This window comes from Protopterus annectens, chromosome 4.part0 (genome assembly GCF_019279795.1).
Source record: "Protopterus annectens isolate FY-2018-M chromosome 4.part0, PAN1.0, whole genome shotgun sequence".
Lineage (NCBI taxonomy): Eukaryota > Metazoa > Chordata > Ceratodontiformes > Protopteridae > Protopterus > Protopterus annectens.
Genome location: NC_056733.1, coordinates 1393471349 through 1393498428, shown reverse-complemented (window position 1 = coordinate 1393498428; position 27080 = coordinate 1393471349). Strand labels below are relative to the sequence as shown.

The window sequence follows — 27080 nt, the reverse complement described above, 5'->3', positions numbered from 1 at the left end:
GAATGTTTTTTCATGATAAAGATGAACTTTTTAATGACAAGAAAATACTGAAAAGAAAAGGCATGTTTTTACCACCAATGAATAATTCTGTTGCACTGTTTGATAATACATGTGAGAAAGGGATACGGGATATTTTTCACAATGTTACAAAGTGAGTGACAATTTAACATGTAACAAAAAGGACGATTTCAAGCAATTATGTAATAACCACCATGTTAGAGCTATGAAGCCTGACAAGGGCGGGGGGGTTGTTCTGATGGACCACAACGACTATGTATTTAAAATATATGAGCTATTGAATGATAATTCTACCTATGAAAGAGTTTCGAAAAATGAATTGTGTAGAGCATATGCTAAAATTGATTGGATGCTGTATGATTTTTTAACTCAAGGAGTATTGGATTCAGTTGAATACAAATATTTGGTTGCTAAGTCCCCTGTGACACCCTACATCTTTGGGATTCTGAAAATCCATAAGGATTTACAAGACCCGCCATTTAGACCTATTGTGGCAGCAACAGGTTCTAAAACAGAACATATGACTGCATACACTGATTTTTTGGTGCAAACCATTACTAAACAAGTATGTTCATATACTAAAAGACTCATGGCACTGCCTACAGATTTTGAGGGATATTGTAATTCCAGATGATTTTTTATTTGTTACTATTGACGTAATGAACTTATTTACAGTTATCCCACACAATGAAGGTTTGAAATTATTTCAGGAAACCTTAATGATGGAGAACGACTTGGACAATGTCAAAGGACAATTATTAGTGGAATTAATGGACTTGGTGTTGAATAACAATTTTGTAGGTTTTGAGGGAGAACATTTTCACCAAATATCAGGGGTAGCCATGGGAGCTAATTGTGCACCTATTTATGCCAATTTGGTGCTAGCCCAGTGGGAACGCGAATGTGTTTCCATCAAGTTATTATAGTAAAAGTATAACATGGCTAATATTTTTGGATGATATATTGATTTTCTGGAAAGGTACCCAGGAAGAACTAGCATCTTTTATCACTTATCTCAACTCTAGTAATTCATTTTTAAGGTTTACATACAAGGTAGCTGTAGAGAGTATAGATTACCTTGATATAAGACTGATATGGGACAGGACCAACAGGAAATTACAATCAATGATTTTTAGGACGGAAACATATTGTAATTCCTTTCTCCACTACAACAGTTGCCATCTTATGCATCAAAAGAAAAGCATAGTGAAAGGACAAATGGTACGAATTTCAAGATTAACGAGCAATGACACTGATTTTGAGAATGAGATATACACATTAATTGGCATGTTTAGAGACAGAGGATACCCGTTTAAAATGTTGATTAAAACTAGTAATTATATTATGCAGAACATGCAGAAAACTGTACAGAAACTCATACCGGATCAGTCGAGGCCCGGGTTAACAACGACCGCCACCAGTACTGTTGGCCAACAGGGTGCTGGTGGAAATTGGGCTACTGTTGGCCAAAGGAGGAGAAGAGGTGGAAGGCATGCCCGAAGGCAAGTAAGGGCTAGGACTGTGATAGTGAGGGTCGGAACTTTGAATGTTGGCAGTATGACTGGTATAGGGAGGGAGCTAGCTGATATGATGAACCTAAGGACGGTTGGTATATTGTGTGTGCAAGAGACCAGATGGAAGGGGAGCAAGGCTAGGTGTATCGGAGGTGGTTTCAAATTGTTTTATCATGGTGTGGATGGGAGGAGAAATGGCGTAGGCATTATCCTGAAAGAAGAGTATGCTAAGAGTGTTTTGGAGGTGAAAACAGTGTCGGATAGAGTGATGTTTATGAAGCTGGAAATTGATGGTGTAATGATGAATGTTGTTAGTGCATATGCTCCACAAGTTGGGTGTGCGATGGATGAGAAAGAAAAATTTCGGAGTGAGTTGGATGAAGTGGTGATGACTGTACCCAAGGGTGAGAGCCTGGTGATTGGAGCAGATTTCAATGGGCATGTTGGTGAAGGGAACAGAGGGGACGAGGAAGTAATGGGTAGGTATGGTGTTAAGCAAAGGAATGCAGAAGGTCAGATGGTAGTGGATTTTGAGAAAAGGATGGACATGGCTGTGATGAATACATATTTTAACAAGAGGGAGGAGCATAGGGTGACATACAAGAGTGGAGGAAGATGCACACAGGTGGATTATATCTTCTGTAGAAGGGCCAATCTGAAGGAGATTGGAGACTGTAAAGTGGTGGCAGGGGAAAGTGTAGTTAGGAAGCATAGGATGGTGGTTTGTAGGATGACATTGGTGATCAAGAAGAGGAGGATGATTGTGAGGGCAGCACCAAGGATCAAATGGTGGAAATTGAAAAAGGGTAATTGTGAGGTGATGTTCAGGGAAGAGTTAAGACAGGCACTGGGTGACAGTGAAGAGTTACCGAATAGCTGGGTAACTACAGCAGAGCTAGTAAGAGAGATGGCTAGAAGGGTGCTTGGTGTGACATCTGGAAAGAGGAAGGAGGACAAGGAGACCTGGTGGTGGAATGAAGAAGTACAGGAGAGTATACAGAGACAGAGGTTGGCGAAGAAGAAGTGGGATTGTCAAAGAGATGAAGAAAGTAGACAAGAGTATAAGGAGATGAGGTGCATGGCAAAGAGAAAGGTGGTGAAGGCTAAGGAGAATGCATATGAAGAGTTTTATTAAAGGTTGGACACTAAGGAGGGAGAAAAAGACTTGTACCGATTGGCTAGACAGAGGGACTGAGCTTGTAAAGATGTGCAGCAGGTAAGGGTGATAAAGGATAATGAGGGAAATGTACTCACAAGCGAGGAGAGTGTGTTGAGCAGATGGAAAGAGTACTTTGAGGGGTTGATGAATGAAGAGAATGAGAGGGAGAGAAGGTTGGATGATGTGCGGATAGTGAATCATGAAATGCAGTGGATTAACAAGGAGGAAGTAAGGATAGCTATGAAGAGGATGAAGAATGGAAAGGCTGTTGGTCCAGATGACATACCTGTGGAAGCATGGAGGTGTTTAGGTGAAATGGCAGTGGCGTTTTTAACTAGATTGTTTAATGAAATCTTGGAAAGTGAGAGGGTGCCTGAGGAATGGAGAAAAAGTGATGTTAAGTTGTCAATCTCGCCTTCATTCTTGCTTGATGGGTTCAGAGCCGATCCTCGGCTCTGACTCGGCACTTTGCTAAGCTCGAGAGTCACTTTTACCAGCTCGAGGCAGCCCCATATCCCATGATGCAAGGCGGTAAGTACCCAGATCTCGTTTGCCGCTTCGCTGATGAGGTCCTCCTTTTACGAGCTCCTGGTAAGTGTTTAAAATAATACTATTTTTGCCCCTTTTTTACCTTAAAACTTTATATTTAACGTTTTTAGTTTAGATTAAGTCCCTTTCTGACTAGAAATTCCCTCACTCCTTAATTTTTTTAGTCAGGCCTTCTCCCCTCCCATCCCCCCTTGTTAGGGTGTGTGTGTGTGTGTGTGTGAGAGGTTAGTTATCTTATTATTTTTTTTGGGATAACTGGTTCTTGGGACTGTGTTGTGTGTGTTTTTGCAACCATGTCCAAGGAAAGGGTCTCAGGCTTTAAGAAGTGTGACTCGTGCTGTCAGAAGATGTCTCTGACAGACGGTCACACTTCTTGCTTATACTGCCTGGGACCTCTCCACCTGCAGGACTCCTGTGCAATTTGTCATTCCTTTACCCAGAGAGTCCTGCAGGAGAGGAGAAACAAATTGATTTTAAGGGGCCTACTTAAACCGGAGGGCTCTCCGCTAAGTCGGCTCGAGTAAGACTTCCAAGTCTTCCAAGGCCCAGGCTTCTGTGTCTAAGCCTGCGGCCTCGGTTCCGACTGTTTCAGAGCCGAGATCGCCGCTGGAGCCGATCCTGGTTCCCACAAACCTTTGGCACCGATGGCTATCGGTGCCGATACTGGTTCGGTCACATCGGTGTCGGCTCCGATTGGTTCCGACCACCGTGTGGCTCAGCGGTGTCGGCGCCTACCGCCCGACACCTTACCTTTATGTCTGTATCGCCCGCCGGAGCCGATGCATCGAGACCTTCTGTCGGTGCCGAAAAGTCTTCGGCTCCGACTGCATCCATGGTTTAGTCGGCTCCGATGGTTCCTTCGAGGAAGAGGTCCAGGTCCCCTTCCTTGGAACCGATACTCTCGGCTCCAGCCTCACCTCTCCTCTCGGAACGGAGCCATCGGAGCCGATCATCTAGGTCATCCAGACTTTCTGACCATGATTTAGAGAGGGTGGTCAGATTATTAAAATCACAGGCACTGGCCCAGATGCTACATAGTCCGTCTCAACAGACGACTATTAGTCCACACCCCCTTGCAGTTCCTCCTTCGACTCTACCTCAGAGTTTGGAGCTGGAGTCTTCGGGAATAGTTTCTGCTATGGCTGAGGGACAGATACCACCCCCTTCTGCTCCCTCAGCCTCTACTCTTATCTCCTTTTCGAGACCTTCCTTAGAGGGATTCGGTGGTAGGGCTTCCCTGGTCTCCTCCGAGGGGGTGAGTGGCATCGGAACCTTGTCCGACCCCACTCTTCCCCTTGGAGCCTCGGCCTTGGTGAGCTCGGCCCCGACATCTGCCTCGGAGCCTTCCTTTTCAGTGGGCCCTGGAGTTCCGGTTTCTTCGGAACGGTTTCTCTCGGACCTCCCTGGGAGGGGAGCCTTCGAGGTGATGAAGAGTGTGCTGGCCACTGGACTCAGCCAGCAGTCTGTTCCCTTAGCTCCTCCCTCTACGGTGCCTGTCGATATCTCTGCCATCTCTCTTGCTCCCGGACCCAGAGATCCTCCGCCTCAGGTTTCCCCACTGGGAAGAACCCCCTCTTCCGAGGATTCTCCTGATCAGTCAGGGGATCCTCCGCGCAAGAGGACTTGTAAGAGGAAACACGTAGACTCCCGAGTCTATCACTTCAGATACCGACTTAGATGAGTCGGAGGGATCCCCAAGATCCCCCTCTGAGGATGTCTCATTTTCAGACATCCTAGAACTCCTTAAACAGAGGGGAAACTGGCCCTCCAATAATCCCTCTGAGGATGAGTCGGTATACCTGGAGGCGTTTGGATCTCGGCCTTCCACCTCCTGGGTGTCTCCGCCTTTCGACCCCTTTATGCAGGTTATTGCTTGAAAGGCGTGGGCTGCTCCTGACTCTGTAGAGCCAGTTCCTAGGAGGCCTTCTAAATTTATTACTGCCCCTTTGGACAAGCAATTCCTTACGAAAGGTGTCCCTGCTGATGCCATGGTGGTGGCGGCTGCCACTAAGAAGGAACTTGCAGATCCTTCCGTACCTGTCCATCCTCCTAATAAGGACTCTAGGACCATGGATAGGTATGGTAAGCGGATGTTTTCTTCAGCGACCTTTGCTATGCGCTCGCTGAACTACTTATGTCACTTCACCAGACTCCAAAGGGACATCCTTAAGGAGCTAGGTGAAGTAGTACAGGATCCCACAGCTGCAGGGGCTAAAGAAAAAATTGCTTCGCAGCTAGGAACCCTTAATTCTATTGCTAACTCCTCCATGCGACTGATATCATATGCAGCAGATGGAGCGAGTAGGGCCGCAGGTACAGGTGTGGCTCTTAGACGCCAAGCCTGGATGCGGCTCTGTAATTTTGCAGATCCCTTTAAGGCATCCTTCACAAACTCTCCCTTTGATGGGTCAGCTTTGTTTGGCCCTCAAGTGAAGGAAACATTGACCAGGTGTGAGCAGGACGGCAAGACTTTTTCTGCCGTAGGGGTCCGTTTTACCACCCCTTCTAGACCTTACCCTAAAGGACAGAAGGGTGGCAAAATGTGGTTCCGCAAATCCCAAGGAGTCACACCGGATACACGTGGTCAGTTTACCCCTAGAGGCAGAGGGGGTAACAATAACAGACGCCGCTCTAGAGGCAGAGGGGGTCCACAAAACCAGGAAAGCAGAGAGCCTCTCTCTGACAAGCCCTTTCAGCATCCCTGAGATGTTGCCCGACTGTCCATCCTTGGAGGCAGTCGGGGGAAGACTATCGCTGTACCCAGAAGCCTGGCGTTCCCTCACTCAAGACAGATGGGTACAGTCGATCATATCCGAGGGTTACAAAATTCCTTTCGAGGAAAGTCCTTTTTCTCACTCAAATTCCCTTCCAGATGTACCACCCGGTCTAAGGGAAATTGCAGAGGTAGAAGTATTCAAACTTCTACAAAAAAGAGCCATTCAGCCAGTTACAACAGACCATTCAGAGCCCGGAATCTACTCAAGGTTCTTTTTGGTCCCCAAAAAGACGGGAGACTGGAGACCAATATTGGATCTCAGCAGACTCAACAAGTCTGTGAGAAAGACAAGATTCCGAATGGTCACACTTCAGTCAATTCTGCCCTTCCTAGAAAAGGACAACTGGATGTGCTCAATAGACCTTCAGGATGCGTACTATCACATAAAAATTCACAGGCGCTCCAGAAGGTTTCTCCACTTTTGGCTGGGGTCCAGTCACTTCCAATTCAGAGCCCTGCCCTTTGGTCTCACTACAGCCCCCAGAGTGTTCACCAAATGTATGGCAGTGGTCACAGCTCACCTGAGACGTCAAGGATTCCAGGTGTTTCCGTATCTAGATGACTGGCTCCTTTCAGCCACCACCAGGCATCAACTTCTTCAAGCCAGGGATTACACAATAAATCTTTGCACTCAATTGGGAATTTCGATCAACTAGGAAAAATCCTCCTTATTGCCCTGCCAGTCTATTACTTTCATAGGCGCAAACTTAAACACTGTTCGGATGTCAGCTACCCTCACAAAACAAAGAATTTCAGACATTCAAAGTCACGTGAGGATCATTCTAGCCAGCAAGAAAGTACAGGCCAGAATGGTTCTAAAGGTGTTGGGCCTCATGGCTGCGGCCATTACCCTTCTTCCCCTGGCCCGCTTCTATATGCGCCTGCTTCAGTGGATGTTGTTCACTCAGTGGTCTTACCAACAACTTCCGATGCGTCACCAAATATTGGTGACACAGATTTGCAAGAATCATCTTTCATGGTGGATTACTTCTCCTCAGATTCACCAAGGCAGACCCTTTGTACCCCAGCCCCGGTAGCCACTGTCACTACGGACGCCTCCCTGATCGGGTGGGGGGGTCATTATCAGGGCAGGATGGTTCATGGGACGTGGCAACCGTTCGAATACCACCTGCACATAAATGTCCTAGAGATGAGAGCAGTGCTTTTAATGTTGCAAGCCCTCAACGACTTTCTTCCCTTGGGGACAATTGCAGTCCACACAGACAACATGTCTGTAGTATGGTATATCAACAAACAGGGCGGAACCAAGTCCTACCCCTTGTGTCGAGAAGCGCTCAGACTTTGGCAATGGGCGATCTCCTCTCATCGGTTTCTGGTAGCAATGCATATCCCTGGGAAAACCAACATTTTAGCGGACAGATTGAGCAGAGCTATTCTCATGCCTCACGAGTGGTCTCTCAAACAATCTATAGTGGAGGAGATTTTTCTAGAATGGGGCCGCCCATGTTGCGATCTTTTTGCTACTCCCCAAAACAGCAAATGCCCAGACTTCTTCTCTCTCTTCCCACTGCCAGGCCATACTCCCAGAGACGCTCTGACCCAGGATTGGCCCCAGGGACTTCTTTATGCCTTTCCTCCCTTTCTGCTGATTCCACAAGTAATCCAGAAAGCCACCGTTTTGAGAGCCAAAATGATTCTCATTGCTCCTTATTGGCCTCGACAAATTTGGTTTCCGTTCCTCCATCATCACCTTTTGGTGCAGCCATGGCATCTGGACCCATTGCCAGACCTTCTGATTCACCAATCGGGTCAGCTGCACCGGTCTATCCCTTCTCTCAACCTCACAGCATGGTTGCTCCACTTCCTTCCTTAGCCAGGCTTCCTATGATCTCTAATCCTGTTAGAGACATCATAGTAGCTTCCCTAAAATCCTCCACTAGGAGGATTTATACTAGCAAATGGAAACGCTTTTCTTGTTGGGCAAAAGCTAAAAATATTGATCCCTTTACTGCTCCAGTACAAGCAGTTTTGGATTTCTTAGTGGAAATCTTTCACACGGCCTCCTCTTCTTCCACGGTCAAAGTTCAGTTGGCTGCTATCTCTAACTTTCATGTCGGGTTCGCAGACCACAACATTATGTCCCACAGGCTTTGTAGAGCCTTCTTAAAAGGAATTTTTCTCCTGAAGCCTCCAATCAGGAGTCCTCCTCCTCAATGGGACCTAAATTTAGTGCTGACATACTTGATTCTTCCTCCCTTCGAGCCAGCTGTTTCATGTTCCCTGAAATTTCTTTCATGGAAAACTTTATTCCTGGTTGCTATTACATCAGCTAGGAGGGTGTCTGAACTTCATGCTCTATCGGTTCACCCCCCCCCTATTTAGTCTTCCACAAAGACAGAGTATCATTGAGAACTAATCCGACCTTTTTGCCTAAGGTCGCCTCAAAGACTAATTTGAATCAGGCTATTGATCTTCCTGTATTTTTCCCAAGCTACTCAAACAGATCGGAACAAAAATTACATTATCTCGATGTTCACCGCCAACTCAGATATTATTTGGACAGAACAAAACAATTCAGGAAATCCGATCAGCTCTTTGTTTCTTATGCTGATAACAAGAAAGGCCTTCCTGTCTCAAAAGTGACCTTATCTAGATGGCTTTCTTCTGTCATCTCTGAAATTTATCAGCTCAGGGGAAAACAGCTGTGCTCGAAACCTAAAGCGCATTCAACCAGAAGCTTAGCCACTTCCACAGCCTTTCAAGCTAGACTTCCATTGGACACTATTTGTGCAGCAGCCACTTGGGCCACTCCTCATACCTTTGTTTCCCATTACAAATTGGATTTGGCCTCCAGGGACAGAGCCAGTTTTGGCTCTACAGTTCTCAAGAGTCTGTTCCATTGAGCCACCCAGGATAGAGGTGCTAGGGACGCGGTCCCATCAAGCAAGAATGAAGGCGAGATTGACAACTTAACATTGAGAAGTTATGTACCTACCATAACGTTCCATGTTAGTTGTCTTCTCTCTTCTTTCTGCACCCTCCCTCCTTCCCCCTGGCCTGGACAGACCTTTCTCTCTACATGGAAGCATGCTTCTGAAGACCATACAGTGCTGGTCCTCCAACCATCCTTCAGGTTTTTTCTCTCCTTCTTTCTTCCTTTTGGAAGTTATTTATGCTAGGTGTTATTGCCTATAGACAACAAACGAGATCTGGGTACTTACCGCCTTGCATCATGGGATATGGGGCTGCCTCGAGCTGGTAAAAGTGACTCTCGAGCTTAGCAAAGTGCCGAGTCGGAGCCGAGGATCGGCTCTGAACCCATCAAGCAAGAAAGAAGGCGAGAGAAGACAACTAACATGGAACGTTTTGGTAGGTACATAACTTCTCATTTTGGTACCGATTTTTAAGAATAAGGGTGATTTGCAGAGCTGTAGTAACTACAGAGGGATGAAACTGATCAGTCACAGCATGAAGTTATGAGAAAGAGTAGTGGAAGCTAGGTTAAGAAGGGAGGTGATGATTAGTGATCAGCAGTATGGTTTCATGCCAGGAAAGAGCACTACAGATGCGATGTTTGCTCTGAGAGTGTTGATGGAGAAGTACAGAGAAGGTCAGAAGGAGTTGCACTGTGTCTTTGTGGATTTAGAGAAAGCATAAGACAGGGTGCCTAGAGAGGAGTTGTAGTATTGTATGAGGAAGTCGGGAGTATCAGAGAAGTATGTAAGAGTGGTACAAGATATGTACGAGGGTAGTGTGACAGCGGTGAGGTCTGCGGTGGGAGTGACGGATGCGTTTAAGGTGGAGGTGCGATTACATCAAGGATCAGCTCTGAGCCCTTTCTTATTTGCAATAGTGATGGACAGGTTGACAGACGAGATCAGACAGGAGTCCCCGTGGACTATGATGTTTACAGATGACATTGTGATCTGTAGTGAGAGTAGGGAACAGGTGGAGGAGACCCTGGAGAGGTGGAGATATGCTCTAGAGAGAAGAGGAATGAAAGTCAGCAGGACTAAGACAAAATATATGTGTGTGAATGAGAGGAAGGATAAAGGAATGGTGAGGATGCAGGGAGTAGAGATGGCGAAGATGAATGAGTTTAAGTACTTGGGATCAACAGTTCAGAGTAATGGTGAGTGTGGAAGAGAGGTGAAGAAGAGAGTACAGGCAGGATGGAGTGGGTGGAGAAGAGTGTCAGGAGTAATTTGTGACAGACGAGTACCAGTAAGAGTGAAAGGGAAGGTCTACAAGAGGGTAGTGTGACAAGCTGTGTTATACGGGTTGGAGACAGTGGCACTGACAAAAAGGCAGGAGTCAGAGCTTGACGTGGCAGAGTTGAAGATGTTAAGAGTTGCACTGGGTGTGACGAGGATGGACAGGGTTAGGAATAAGTATATTAGAGGGTCAGCCCAGGTTGGAAGGTTTGTAGACAAAGCCAGAGAGGCAAGATTACATTAGTTTAGACATGTGCTGAGGAGGGATGCAGAGTATATTGGGAAAAAGATGCTAAGGATGAAGCTGCCAGGTAACAGGAAAAGAGGAAGGCCTAATATAAGGTTTATGGATGTGGTGAGAGAGGATATGCAGGTGGTTGGTGTGACAGAGCAAGATGTTGAGGATAGGAGGACATGGAAACAGTTGATCTGCTGTGGCGACCCCTAACGGGAGCAGCCGAAAGAAGAAGAAAATATTATGCAGAACAGGAACAACATATTTATTCCAATATTAAACACAGAAATAGGTGTTAATATTAACAACAATAACAAAAAATGTTTTGTCAACTGATGTTATGTTAGTTCTCCCATACAATAAGGATGCTTTGACAATCACATCCATAGTTCATAACACTTGGAAGACAATTTTTGATCAAGATACTATGAACATCTTAGGATTGTTTCCTAGAATTACCTATAGCAATTGTCCTAACATCAAAAACATATTGGAGAAGCAACAAACAAAAACAAGAGATTTAGTCTCCAAAATGTCAAAGTGTAATGCTCGCAAGGCCTGTAAATTTATTAAAACAGGTCCGTATGTTGCAATTGATGGTTATTATCGTACCCTTCCATGTCGTGGTAAATGCAACTGCAATACCAAGATGGTGATCTATTTTGCTACCTGTATGTCCTGTCCTGTTTTCTATGTGGGTAAAACCACTAGGAAACTGAAGGAAAGGATTTTAGAACATAGAGACATTAAGAAAGAGAAAAAAGAGAATGCATTATATATGCATTCTCTCTCTCTTTCGGCTTTTCCCGGTTAGGGGTCGCCACAGCAGATCACCTTGTCCGCTCATGATTGGCAGTGGAGTTTTAAGTTGTCGAGTTGCCAGCCCGGCACCCAGCCTTCCACGGAAGGCACACACACGCACACACTCACACCTAGGGACAATTTTAGTGCGTCCAATCCACTTGCAGCATGTTTTTGGGGATGTGGGAGGAAACCAGAGCACCCAGAGGAAACCCACATGACCACAGGGAGGACATGCAGACTCCGCACAGAAGACACCCCAGCCGAAGATCAAACCAGACATATGCTTTCTAAGAACTGTAATAATTTCAAAAGATTTCTGTTTTTGTCATCGACAGAGTGTTTGATTATGGTAGGATTGGAGACTTGAACCTACATGTTGAGAAACTAGAGTTTGAGTGGTAACTTAGAACTAATGCCACTGTTTATCCTGGCATAAATGACAATATCTCATTTGCTCCGGTGTTAAAATTAAGGGCATTGGAGATCTGAAAATATTAAAGGTCTGTATATTCTGGTTCCTTGGTTCCCTAAATACAATACATATACAAAGTACAATGTAGGTATTATGTAGTGTAACCAGTGTGTATTTTACATTCAACATTTTTATCTTACATTTTTTAAATCAGCATTTTTAACTAAGTTATACAATATATTTTATCAGCACAAGTATTTTAAAACATTTTGCTGTAAGTAAATTAATATACATCTATATGTATACTTAAAGGTGATTTCTATTGAGCATAGCACTTTGCTCATACTGCTGTACTGTCTTTTTAAATAAGTATTCATTCACTTCTCTATTGCATTGATCATGTGACTGTGTTAAGAAGTTTACTTAAACTTGCATTTGAATTTTAACAGTTACTCTGATGAAGCCCTGGGAGCTACAGGGTGAAAGCGCTTGGTCTTTTTCTGTTAATAAAGTTTGTCAAGTTTTGCTGTTCTGTACAGGTTTGGTGGTGTTTTTTTATTTTTATTTTACTAGTTTTGAGTTTCCACTCTTTTGGGTGTTTTTTCTGTTTATTTGAAGAATTTCTGTTCCCTAGTTACTTACTAAAGCAAGGTGTGATGAATGTGGGTGAGTATCTTTGCCAGGTCCCAAAAACAGAGTATACTTATTACATCTCCCACTAGTATTCAAATACAATTTCAGTGCTGGCTACAGAATGACATCATATCTAGTCACCTGACTTCATAGTTCCCATACTACCCCTTCACTAGAAACTGAGTATCTAGCACTGATGTGTCCCAATACATACCTATATGTTTAGCTAAGGTTTATTACAGCATCTGGAAACTGTAAAACAATTGCAACACTTCCACCCATCCTGCAGAAACTAACAAACTATTCTCTGGCGGCATTCAGACCTTCAGATAAAATCTTTATGGCCTAAACCAAGTCATTTAATTTCAGGCTATTTTTCTTAAGGTTAGCTGGACTCAGCTTAACCCCTTCCCTTTTGGTATCATCTTTTAAAATATATACATTTCATCAGTTACAACAGTACAGACTGACATACATGTATAGTTCTTTTCTGTCCAGCAGGACCCACTGTTGATACAGTTTAACATAAGCAGCTTTACGAATACATTTTTAACACAAGCATCTGTACAAATCAGTTTGATATTCAAATGACGTATAATTTATTACAAAACTCCAGCTAACTATGCTAGCATATGTTACACATGTATTGCTTTACTCCCTGTTGCACAGCTGGCACCACCTGATGTCATACACACACACACACACACACACACACACACACGCACTCATATTCTAAGTGAACATCTAGGTTATAGGGAAAACTTTATCCCTAAAGTTTAGTGATATGCGAGTTGATAATTCATGTACAGATGATAAAATGGAATTTGATAAATAATGACTGATAGGAGGATACCTCTCAGTTGTCCAGATTTTTGCAGAATGTTCAGATTTGTGCTTCATATATTTGGCTGTTCTTCATAAAATCTGTGGTTTTCTGGAAAACCCTGAGGACTGAAGTTACCTAATAATGACACCCATTTGAGTTTCAAACTTCATAGTCTTCAGGAAATCCATGTTAACAGAACTCCTGTTATTATTATTTATTATTATTATTTAACATTTGTTTGCCAGGATAGTCTGACTGGACAGCAAGTGTCTGTTTTCAGCAGAGTCCTAGGGAGAAAAACTCCATAAGTTTACAGAGAGAAGAAAAATTTACAAGAGAGACATTACAGAGTAGTAGCATACAGATGGTAGACTTTACAGCTGTTAGTATACAATAAGAGGATATCCCCTCTTTTGGTTAAAAATACAAGTGTATAGAATATACAATGAGAGTAGATAAGAACCTGGTAGAGCATTGCAAGATATTTCACAATTGAATAAGAGTATATAAATGTTTAAGTTTTCCATATATACATTCAAGCAAATATACATGCAAGAGTATACATACATATATATGCATACACATACACGCACACACACTATATATATATATATATATATATATATATATATATGTATGTATATACACACACACACACACACACATAAATATAATCTATATATACACATACATATACACACACACACACACACACACACACTTATATATAGGTTATTGCTCACACATGGATAGGTATAGTTAGATGGTGGTGTTTGTGTTGTCCAGGACAGATGGGGGTGTAGAAATAGTAAGCGGACGAGGCTTCAGGGGGTCAATTACAGGTGCATAGATGGTTGATGAAGAGGTATGTTTTAAGTAGGCTTTTGAAGGAGGGTGTGGAGTTTTGTATTTTGAGGTCGGGAGAAGGTTGTTACATATTTTTGCTATTTCATGGGCAAATAGTGATTCCCCAGAGTTGTTTTTGCATGTGATGGTTTCCATTAAGGCTTTGTTGGAGGACCAAAGTTGTCTATTTGAATTGTAGAAGTTCAGCATGCCAGTCAGGTTAGGGGTTTATTCTAGCAACTTTCTACGTTTATAAGAGCAGTATTTAAAAATTGTCCCTATTATGGGGCCTTTGTTCTCCCCTTATTTTAGGCTTTGTCCAATTTATTGCACTAATAGGTTGAGAGGTATGATACTCAGTAAAAAGTTAACTGAGGAATTGCCGTGCTGCTATTTAAAATGGATTTCCCCTAAATGTCTAAAATATTATGAAACAAAAAACAAAGCAGATATTTTCAAGAATTTCTAGCTATTTCTGTGAGGGAGCTTGTTTATGAAATGTATATCAGTATATGATAAAGCATTGTTAACTTAGTCTAGGCCATCATTCATAGTGTGAGTGGCGCAGTGTTGCAGCGGTTTGCATTGTTGTGTCACAGCAAGAGGTTCTGTGGTTCGATTCTTGGCTGGGGTGCCTTCTGTGTGGAGTTTGCATGTCCTCCCTGTATTTGTGTGGGTTTCCTTCAGGTGCTCCAGTTTCCTCCCACGTTACAAAGATGTGTATGGAGTGTTTCTCTTGGGCCTCTGTTGAAAATGGGCTCTGTCCCAGTCAGACTTTCCCAGTAAACAAACAGTAAATAAATAAAATAACAAACCAACTTCTTAATCTAAAAGTAAAATAAGCAGATAATTAATGGTAATGTTTAGCCCTGTTAAAAGTTCCTTTTTTCTGAGTACTCTGGTTTCCTCCCACCTTTCAAAAACATGCTAGTTGACTGGCTGAACTAAATTATTCAAGTATATATATATATATATATATATATATATATATATATATATATATATATATACAAAACTAGATAAATAGATTGCATTTACCATTGTCCTTGTGGTTCATGTCATTGCTAAAAAGAGTCTGTGAGTCAGACTACTTACCTATTTAACAAAGAGTAAATAAAAAGAGCTATATCTGTGTCCCAGTAAATACCATTTACTTTGTGGCTATTTTCAAATTTTGTTCTGATATCGGGATGTCTAAATGAAAATATATTTTCAGTGTTTCACATTCTGCATTCTTAGAAGGCTTGAGAGTACCACACTGAACATATAATGACATGCAGTAACCTTTGTTTGGTTTTTGTTTTGACTGAAGTGTTAAGTCACACTCCTGGCTCAGTTCTTTCTTGGCTGTTATTGAGAACAGTATCATGATTTGCCTGAGTATAGACATTTGACAGACTTAATTTGAAAAGAAATTCTGTAGTGTAGTCTTTGATGGATTGGTATGTTATTCTGTGTATGAGGTAATTGCTCTTTTATTTATTCAATACAGTTATCTCCCATTGTTATTATGTTTTTTCTGTTTCTTTTTACAGGTTTTGACAAAAGCATTGCTCAAGACCTTGCAGAACTCTCTATATATTTTTTTGATATTGGCTGTGGCTGTGTTTATATTTGCAGTCTTAGGACATCATTATTATGGAAACCCAGTAACTGGAGATGTTAAATACTGGGGGAGACTTGAAGTTGCATTGTTGACAGTCTTAAATTTATTAACGGTAAGGTACTAAAGACATTGTTTTCTGTGTTATGCCTTGAGCTATTCCCTTACATTGGGGAAATTAGAAGAAGAATTATTTGAAATATATGCATAATTTTATTTTTCCATTCCTATTCTTGCAACTCATATGCTTACCATCAGTCATATTCTTTTGTCTTTCTGCATATTCCTTACCCAGCTCACTAGTGATTGTCCACCACTCCCTCCTCCAGGCCAAGGTTCCATTGCAGGAGACTAATTTATTGTCATCTTCAGAAAAAAAGTTGGCTAGGAGAAAGAAAAGCCCTGGCATTACCACATCCTGGCAGCCAAAAGATTGTTGCTTGTTTGCCTTACCCCTTACTCCTTCTATGAGTTAGCTGTGCATAGATATCAGTGAGGGTGAATTGGGTTGACATAGCAGTGTCAGTGGTGCAGCAGATAGCATGCTCACCTTTGGTATAGAAAGCTGGGGGTTCTATTCTTGCACCAAGTAGACCAATTGCTGATACTGCAATGCAGCATATGGGGGGTGGGTGTGCTGCACCCCTGAGTATGTCATCCTTTGGATGAAATGTTAAACTAAGGCTGCATTGGCTTGAGTTGGAGGTAGCTCAGGTAGATGTAAAAGATCTCATGGCACCTATTGAAATGAGTAGAATAAGTTACCTGTGGCTGCTGAACTGCAAACATGGTGAGATTTGTTTCTTTGTGCATTTAAGCTATAACTGCATTTCTTCTTGCTGTGTTAACTCTTAGTAAGTATCATAATATACCACAGACCTTTCAGTATATTTACCAAAGTAACTTTGGTATGCTACATTTTATACTTGTAGAGTTGTTTCTTACTACCGTTTGTGATAGCTAACTGACTACCATCTTGTAAATCTTCTAGTGGATTACTGTTTCTTAGGCATATATTTTCCCTACTTCATTGGTTCATAGCGAAGTACTAGGCTAGCTGCCCTTGTGGACAATTCTAAGCCTAGCCAGTTTCCCTTTTTGTGCTCAAAGTAATATATTCCATTTGGTTATAGATTGGCCTTACCCATCCCATGGTTGACAATTACATGTTACCTCGATGAGAATAAATGGGATCATACTATAGATAATTTGAGATGTATGGGATAAAGCATTTAGGAGCTGCCTGTGTCCATTAGTTGTACCGGGGGCAGTCATGGGGTAAATTTTCTATTTCCCATCAACAGATCTAAGTTATGTGTCAATACAGACAGAGATGAACTTTGTTTTAAGTGGATGGGGACTTGGGGAGTCTGTTCCAGAGCAGCAGTATTCTCTGGGAGATATACCTGTCCCTCAGGTACCAATGTCTTTTTATCTGTTGCTCTGTAGTGTTGTTTCATACAGCTGACATTTAGTAAGGATTTAATTGAGGCATCTGAACTGTACAAACTGGAGATGGATCCCTAAAGCACACAAGCAGCATTGGGAAGTTTATGTTTAGTAGTTCACTGCTGCACAGAACATAATGTGAGATGGAGAATGCTGATACTAGCAGATGTACTGCCAGAATATGTGCAGATAAGAAAACGGGGCACTGCAGTTGTGCACTGATTATGTCCCAGACATTTCAGTGTTAGCAGTCTTTCCAGAGTCCCTGTAAGTGTGTAAAATCTGAAGAGCTGGGATCAACCTCTCATATAGTATGTGTTACAGCTTCATGTATGGCACAAACATTTGATAGTTTAGTATAGCCCTGTTCCAAAGTTCACTGTGTGCTGGCTTGACAGACAGAGAGGTTGTGGGTTTCCCATTTAGCGAGCTTTGTAAATCTGGATAACAAAAATGAGAAAGCTACTACAAGATAGAGCAAAATCCTTAAAAGGGAAGACACCCTTGATCACTATAAGTAAAAAACTACGATCGCTCATAAAATCATCCAAGGCAAATTTTGAAAGAAAAATCGCTAAGGACTCAAAAGACAATCATAAGGCCTTTTTTAGCTATGTTAGAAACCTGGGAGGAAACTCCCAGATATGCTCAGAATTAGTTCAAAATGATGTCAAAATCACTGAACCAACAGAGATTGCCAACATACTGGCTGACAGGTTCAGTGCAAATTCCCCCCCCCCCAAAAGGAGAGATATCTATACCAGCGGATTGTAGCCTCCCACACATCTCAAATGCTCAGGTGAAAACTGCTCTCTCCAAGGCAAAAAACACAGCATCTATGGGACCAGATGGTGTCCCCGGTTGTGTGCTCCACGAACTCAATGAGGAATTAAACCCGCTGTTAGGGCAGCTGTTCAATCTTAGCCTCACCTCAGGATACGTACCCAAGGAGTGGCGTACGGCAACTGTGGTCCCACTTCACAAAGGCGGTGCCTCCACTGACCCTGGTAATTACCGCCCCATCAGCTTGACAAGCCTAGTCTGCAAAGCTATGGAGAGGATCATAATGGAACTCATAAATAAAGACATAGGGGACTTACAGACATTGGATCCAACCCAGTTTGGCTTTGTCAAGGGCAGATCATGCCTTTTAAACTTGGTTGATTTTTTTGAAACAGTCACCAAGGCCATTGATGAGGGCAAGGCAGTCCACACAGCCTACCTTGACCTTGCAAAAGCTTTCGACACAATACCCCACTCGGGTATCATAGAAAAACTCAGCAACTTAAATGTAAACCTATACGTCACAAGATGGGTTGCAAACTGGCTAAGTGACAGAACCCACAGGGTCAGAGTGGCTGGCGCCATGTCAGACTCCAAGCCGGTCACAAGTGGTGTCCCACAGGGCTCAGTCCTAGGCCCCTTCTTGTTCGGCATCTACTTTTCAGAAGTACAGGCAAACACAGGAGGATTATGGCTAAGTTTGCAGACGACTGCAAACTGGGCGCCATAGTTGAAAACACATCAGACACAGATATCCTTCAGAAGGGTCTCATAGAAACGGATAACTGGTGCCAGAGCCATGGCCTAAAGTTAAACGCCAAAAAATGCATAGTCATACCCTTCGGGAAAAACAAGATTACCCCTAGCTACCATATAGGTGGCAATCCACTAAGCACAGAAGAGGTTATCAGGGATCTAGGGACCCAGGTTGACAGTAACCTCTCATTTGACACCCACGTTGCCAAGGTAGTTAGGAAAACCTTCTACATTGCCCACCTGATCATGAAGGGATTCACATCTAGATCAAGGGAGGTCATTGTTCCCCTGTACTCATCACTCATCAGACCAATGATTGAGTACAATGCCCTATTTGGAATGTATTTTACCCGACACCTGCAGCAATTGGAAAGGCCCCAAAAGTTCCTCACCAAGAGGATAAAGGGTCTCAAAAATATGTCTTATGCTGCCCGACTGAAGGAACTCCAGCTCTATTCCATCACATACCGTTTGCTCAGAGGTGACCTGTGCCTAACATACAAGGCCATGTCAAACCCGGAATTGATGGACATGCTCCACCTCAAAAAATCTAAATCCATAAGAAATACAAGAGGAAGGGACTTAAACCTTATCACAGTTATAAATAGGACGTGCTGGAGGGACAGATTCATCACCCAGAGACTCCCTATGCTGTGGAACAAGATCCCAGTACATGTGAGGCAGAGCACCTCGCTGGCCCTATTCAAGAGAAATCTTGACATATGGATGGGAGATCGCAGGTTTACCCCGGGGATCACCTCAGTGTCACTGCTAGACAGAGGCACGGTAAACTAATGGGCACAATACTTTTCAAACTTAAGGGGTGGTGAAAGCCACAAAACTATGGGCTAGGCTTATAAATGCCCTAGGGCAGATAGCCTAGTATGAACCTATGAACCTATGAACTTATGATACTAGAACATGAGTTACTGCTGCAGGAATATGGATCCTCTGTTTCTCTTATAACATTCTATGCTGAAACCAGCTCATTTACATTCCATTTGACTGTATCCTAAGGCACAGAATAGTGTTTCTACAACTAAAAGTGACACTTCACCAAAATATTACAAGGTATCATACACTGTTGTTATACATTACATAGACAGTGGTACATAGTATTACATGGTAATTGACTAATAATTTCTAGTTTCGGTTTCCTACACATATAGACTGCCATAACTGCCAAAAGAAAAAAATTACATGTAGACAATCTGAAGAAAATACTTCTTAACATGGGAATTATCATTAGACAGTGTTTCTTAAAGGACATTAAGCAAAGAATGCTGGATTACTAGACAGCAGGCACAGGTAGTTCTAGGTTGGAGGAAAAGGGATGAATGTAGATGTATCCTGTGCTACGTTTGGGTGTTAATTCTTTCTTCTAAGGCAAATGTCAAGTAAGTGATTAGGAAATCAATCTTCCTGACTGACAGTGTACAGAGCTGGGCATGTTGATGATTTTTTTCTGAACTGCTCCAAGAGTGAGAGAGGTGAGGAAGATATGCATGTAACAGTATAACTGCTCTCCCAAGGAAATGTCAAAGTAAAAAGGACGTGTATTTATCGGTGGGTGGAATACCTCTTTAGAGGATGAGACCTAATGCTATGTATTATCTTAAAAAAAGGAAGGAAGTTCAAGGAGAAGTTAGAGAACTACATTAAGTACATGCTGTCTTTAAACTTGGGGAGAATAAAAGACGTGAGTGAGAAGGATGAACTGAAGAGGCAAAGAATGGCTAATCATGGGGTCATATGTACTGAAGGAGGTGTAGTTGGGTGTAAAGCTTAATAATGGATTTCAGGAGGTGAAAGTCTGCAAGTGTCTTGATGATACAACCCGGAGAATTTAATTATGCAATGCTAGGTATCTGAGGATAGAGGGTGAGTTTCACAATGTTACATAACTTGGAATGACTAACACTGTTGGGGTGTTTGAGATATAGGGGTATAATAATAAGGACTGGGATATAGGACTTTGGGGTTGAGTTTATTCTGGCATGGTAGTTTGTGGAAAGACTTAGGTGGTAGCAGTGTAGGTAAGATATGGGATTTAATGTAGTTCAGTGGACAGTGTAGAATAATGTGGTTTTGGTGAGGAGTTGGGGGAGAACTGTTTAATATTAACTATTTTGTGGTCAGACTGAAATGTGATTGATACTGTGGGTGGGATTAACACTTATAGGTCCCTTAAATTAGAGCAGGAAAGTGGATAGGATTATTTTATTTTATTTTATTTAGCTGTGTATCTACTAGTCTGTCTGTCTATCTATCTATCTATCTATCTATCTATCTATCATTTTTTGACTGGATTAGTCTTACTAAGCTAGAGGCCTCTTTTCCGGAAAGACCCAAAGTGGTATTTATATTAGACTTAGAAGATGGGAGGTGAAAAAGTACTAATTATGTAAGATTTTAATCTGCTAGAGACTGTCTGAGTGTGTCTATGTCAAAGTACTGGGAGAAAAATTAGGTCATTGATGTAATTCAGCAGAACAGTTTCACTGTGTAATTGCAGGTACCAGCCAGAAAAGGGGGGGGAGAATAGGGTGGATGGTGCAAGTGAAACTGAAGTAAGACCACCCATAGGGAATATTGATCATGCTGCTCTTTGGTTTAACGTTAGATGCAAGAGTCTTCTTCTTCTTTCGGCTTTTCCTGGTTAGGGGTCGTCACAGCGGATCACCTGTCCACTCATGATTGGCAGTGGAGTTTTACAGTGTCGAGTTGGCAGCCCGGCGCCCAACCTTCCACATAAGGTACACACATGCACGCACTCACACCTAGGGCCAATTTAGAGTGTCCAATCCACCTACAGCATGTCTTTGGGATGTGGGAGGAAACCGGAGCACCAGGAGGAAATCCACGCGACCACAGGGAGGACATGCAGACTCCGCACAGAAGGCACCCCAGCCGAGAATCGAACCGGAGAACCTCTTGCTGTGAGGCAGCAATGCTAACCACTGCATCACCATGGCTGCCCCAACGTTAGATGCAAAAGTAATAAATGCAAAATTGGAACCTTGGTAAGAGACTTCTGGGTATATTATGAGAGCACAGGAAAAATTGCAAAGGGAAAACTGAGAGACAGGATATAAAAGGGTAAATGGAAGGTCATTAAAATGCTATACATAGTGTATGGTGGAAGTTATTACAAGCAAGTGGAAGGAGAGTCATCTTCTAAAGATTCTTAAAGACCTGACTGTGTGTTAAGCAGACCCATGAACAAAAGGTGCTGGAGAACAAACAAACAACTGAAAACCAAGGTGGAGAGACAAAATAATGGAATAATCCAAGGCAAAAATAGCGTATTGGAAATTTATTTATCTGCTTTCGTCCGTGGACTTCATCAGAATAAAATTCAACATATACAAACTCCTTAAATACTTACAAACAAATATAAAATCAATTAAACAATTAACATTTAAAAACACCTTGATGCTAATTAACCAATTAAGCTGTTAGTAAAATGAAGTAAAACTGTGTTTTCATCTTTTTTAACTTGTAATGTACGATGCTATAAAAATCACTTTACATTAATGGACTCATTGAGTCCTGGATGGCAGTCAGATCGCAGTCTGATCTGCCAAACTGTCTCACGCTGTAGCAAGTAATTTTTAAAATCACCATCTCTCATGTCCTTATGGCAAACTTCCAAAATAGAAAACAAAAATTTCTTAAAAGTACAGCATACTAAAGAATGTTTAAAGAGAGCATTAGTTTCATCTTTCGTTTTAATGCTATAAAGATGCTCTCTTATACGAATCTTTAATTGTCGTGAGGTCATTCCCACATAATATGCTGGACATGTGGAGCAAAGTGCTATATAAATGACCCCCTGTGTGCAACAATTAACAGATCCTGGAACTTCAATAGTTCTGTCAGAAGAAACAACAGAAATGTAAGGACCTATAGAAATGTAGCGACACATATTACAAGCATGACAACAATGCATGCCCTTCCTATTAGATGACAAATGACACGCCCTATTGATTGAAACACTGGTAGTGTCATGTTCTAAAGCTTTTTTAATGTTAAAATGATTCTTTTCAACAAAAAGCGTTTTTTTACCCAATATTTTACAAATATCTGAATTGCCCTGAATAACTCGCCAGTTCTGTTCTAGCAGGCGTTGAATACGCCTGCTGTCAGAACTCATATCAAGACTGCAAACAGGTTCTTCATGATTTTTGTTTGCACTCCTGTTGGTCAAGACATCATAAGTGCTTGATGTGGTTAAACTTAATATGGAGGGATAACTGTCCTTACGTTTTTGAAAAATTTCATCAGATACTACAGTAATCAATTTTTTGTCATACCCTCTACTCAAAAATAAGGAAGAAATAAAACCAAATTCTTTTAATAAATCTGCATCTTTTGACGTCATTCGACAGGCCCTAATAAATTGACCTCTAGGGATGTTTTTAATAACATGTCTGGCATGTCCACTGCGATAATGCAAATAAGCATTATTAAATGTTTTCTTCCTATATATGCGACTGTGAAATCTACCTTCTTCCATGTCCCATTCAAGAGAAATATCTAAAAAGTTAACACCCAAACCTGCCTGTCCAATTGTGAACTTTAAATAATTAGAGAAAGAATTGATGTCTGACAAAAAACTGCTGACAGTGCAATGATCACCTTCTATGACAAAAATCAAGTCATCCACGTAACGTGAATAAAAGGAAATATTAAATTTCCTCCTCAACACTGGCATAAATTCTAACTCCCAACAAGCCATAACTAAATTGGCATACGCTGGCGCTGCAGATGACCCCATTGCTACTCCCCTTTTTTGTCTGTAAAATTTGCCTCCAAACAAAAAATAATTGTTGTGTAAAACTATGTCTAATAGCATACAAATGGTGGAAATAGTAGTGTTAGTGTATTCAGGTTTATATTTGACTAAATAACTTCTTATGGCATCAATCCCATCTTCATGGGGTATGCAGGTGTACAGTGAAATGACATCCACTGTTAAAAGAAAATGTCTGTTGGGATCAAACAACTTGCTTAAAGCATAGATATTAAACTTGTGCAAAAAATGCCATGAATCACGAGTAAAAGATTCGTGCTTTTCATTGATGGAACCTAAAATGGCATCTATTACTAAAGAGATGCCTTCAGTGACAGAATGGGGGGACGACACTATTGGCCTAAAAGGTGGATTAATAACCGATTTATGTGTTTTGGGTATTCCAAACATTACCCCTATCCGTGGTTTTTCAACTACACAAAAATTGTACATTTCAAAACTGATGTCACCAGACATTAGAGCTTCATATAACTGGGAATGTATGAAGCCATGACTACGATGTATATCTGAAAGAACTACCTCATCATATTCATCAGTATTGTTCAAAAGCTCAAACATCTTGTCTTTGTAACAATTTTGTGTCATAATTACTATGTTGCCCCCGTTGTCACTCTTCATAAACCTGAATTTATCTGTTAAAATGGTTAAGTTTTTTAAAAGCTTTCCTCTCAGCTTCTGTCATGTTGTATTGACAATTTGGACTACATTTTAACATTTTACCAATGTCTTGTATGCACATTTCTTCAAACACCCTTATGGTGTGGTGCAAGGTAGGAGAATAACATGAAGGTTTATTAAAAACTTTCTGCCTATCTGCTGGCGTGTAATGCATTAAGTAATGTAAATTAAGTTTTCTTGTATATTTTTTGAGATCAACTACTGTGTTGACGTAATTAGCTCTTGAGCTGGGAACAAAATTAAAACCCAGCTTTAATACATTCAAGTCCTGTTCAGAGAAAACATAATCAGTTAAGTTAATGATACTAAAGTCATTGCATTCATCAACTACGTCTCGTCTCCGGAGGATTGGGAATTCAAAAAAGTCCTGCTTCTGGTCAAGACAGTTTTTAAATCTGGCTGTTTCTTCTTGCCGAAAAAAGTCATGGAAGAGGAATTCACTGTCTGTGCACTGGACGTGCTACTACTGTTGAACCCAGTCTTGACATTAGCAGTCTTATCATTAGCAGTTATTGATGGAAAATTAGTGTCATTTAGTGCTAACGAATTACTGTCATTGTCAATCGTTACAGAAGCTGTACCATGCTGCATAGAATCAATTCTTGATGGACTCTCCTCAATAGGGACTGATTCGTTACTTGAAACCGCATTGTTGGTACCCGCAGTTTCCTTATAACCAGCACTAGCTACAGTAAATTTCGGCGGCAATTCTTTGCTAGAAACACTTTTATTGTACCCTTTCTGGTTACTTTCTCTACCAAATTTGTTTGACACTGCAAAATGATTGTATGCAGACTTGTTCTTATAGGAAGCAATGTCACGAACCAACTTCCCATGCTTTCTGTTGACATTGTCAACAGTATGCTGTTCAATGTCATGCAGTATATTTGCAATGAACTCGTCAAAGTTGGCTTCCGAAAGGGTACGTTTAAAAAAAGACTCAATGTCAATAATTTCCCTTTTGAGACACTCCATTTTATCAATGTTGTTATCAATTAATAGCTTCAAGAAGCGCAAACCCGCTTCATTGAAAAAAACAACTAAAGTATCAAACATAGGCTCACCTGCATTTACACCATTAGGACATTTAAAGAAACGGAGCCCTTTGGGTACGATGCTTAAATCTATGCAACGAGAAAAATAACAGTTCTCCAAATCTATCGACTTATAGCGTTTGAGCAATTTTGTTAACTGCTCACGTTTATTATAGAAACCCTCGTTGTTGTACTTTGTAGGAAAGCTTCCCAAGGAAGAAAAAGGATTTCCGACACGGCCAAAGACCTGATCAAAGGAACCTCGACCAATAGTGCGCTGCTGCCTTCCTGTGGAAACTTTCATTGCGGGTGGAATGTTTTCACATTCAATAACTGTATCCATTTCATGAAACGACTCGTCCAGGTTGATACATTTGACATCCGTTTTAGTCTCATTTGCTTTCTTAACTAGAAATTTTAAAGAATTGTTAATTTCTTTCAAAGTTACCGCCAACAGACAGTTTAAAGTGGCTGTCTCCTCAGTAGGTGTAGGATGAATTGTTAAGTTCAACAAAGCTTCATTCTCAACATCCGCCATGGTAATAGCACGAGAAGAAACCAAGAACAAAAGGTGCTGGAGAACAAACAAACAACTGAAAACCAAGGTGGAGAGACAAAATAATGGAATAATCCAAGGCAAAAATAGCGTATTGGAAATTTATTTATCCGCTTTCGTCCGTGGACTTCATCAGAATAAAATTCAACATATACAAACTCCTTAAATACTTACAAACAAATATAAAATCAATTAAACAATTAACATTTAAAAACACCTTGATGCTAATTAACCAATTAAGCTGTTAGTAAAATGAAGTAAAACTGTGTTTTCATCTTTTTTAACTTGTAATGTACGATGCTATAAAAAACACTTTACATTAATGGACTCATTGAGTCCTGGATGGCAGTCAGATCGCAGTCTGATCTGCCAAACTGTCTCACGCTGTAGCAAGTAATTTTTAAAATCACCATCTCTCATGTCCTTATGGCAAACTTCCAAAATAGAAAACAAAAATTTCTTAAAAGTACAGCATACTAAAGAATGTTTAAAGAGAGCATTAGTTTCATCTTTCGTTTTAATGCTCTCTTATACGAATCTTTAATTGTCGTGAGGTCATTCCCACATAATATGCTGGACATGTGGAGCAAAGTGCTATATAAATGACCCCCTGTGTGCAACAATTAACAGATCCTGGAACTTCAATAGTTCTGTCAGAAGAAACAACAGAAATGTAAGGACCTATAGAAATGTAGCGACACATATTACAAGCATGACAACAATGCATGCCCTTCCTATTAGATGACAAATGACACGCCCTATTGATTGAAACACTGGTAGTGTCATGTTCTAAAGCTTTTTTAATGTTAAAATGATTCTTTTCAACAAAAAGCGTTTTTTTACCCAATATTTTACAAATATCTGAATTGCCCTGAATAACTCGCCAGTTCTGTTCTAGCAGGCGTTGAATACGCCTGCTGTCAGAACTCATATCAAGACTGCAAACAGGTTCTTCATGATTTTGTTTGCACTCCTGTTGGTCAAGACATCATAAGTGCTTGATGTGGTTAAACTTAATATGGAGGGATAACTGTCCTTACGTTTTTGAAAAATTTCATCAGATACTACAGTAATCAATTTTTTGTCATACCCTCTACTCAAAAATAAGGAAGAAATAAAACCAAATTCTTTTAATAAATCTGCATCTTTTGACGTCATTCGACAGGCCCTAATAAATTGACCTCTATGGATGTTTTTAATAACATGTCTGGCATGTCCACTGCGATAATGCAAATAAGCATTATTAAATGTTTTCTTCCTATATATGCGACTGTGAAATCTACCTTCTTCCATGTCCCATTCAAGAGAAATATCTAAAAAGTTAACACCCAAACCTGCCTGTCCAATTGTGAACTTTAAATAATTAGAGAAATAATTGATGTCTGACAAAAAACTGCTGACAGTGCAATGATCACCTTCTATGACAAAAATCAAGTCATCCACGTAACGTGAATAAAA

The 27080-nt window shown here is 41.2% G+C and overlaps 1 protein-coding gene across 1 annotated transcript in view; it reads left to right on the top strand.

Moving 5' to 3' along the window:
- Positions 1-27080, top strand: part of CATSPER3 (cation channel sperm associated 3) — an 824052-nt gene that overhangs the window by 188592 nt on the left and 608380 nt on the right. Inside the window, exon 3 of the mRNA XM_044069898.1 lies at positions 15483-15665. Coding sequence (XP_043925833.1) covers positions 15483-15665 — 183 coding nt within the window. The remainder of the gene's footprint in view (positions 1-15482; positions 15666-27080) is intronic.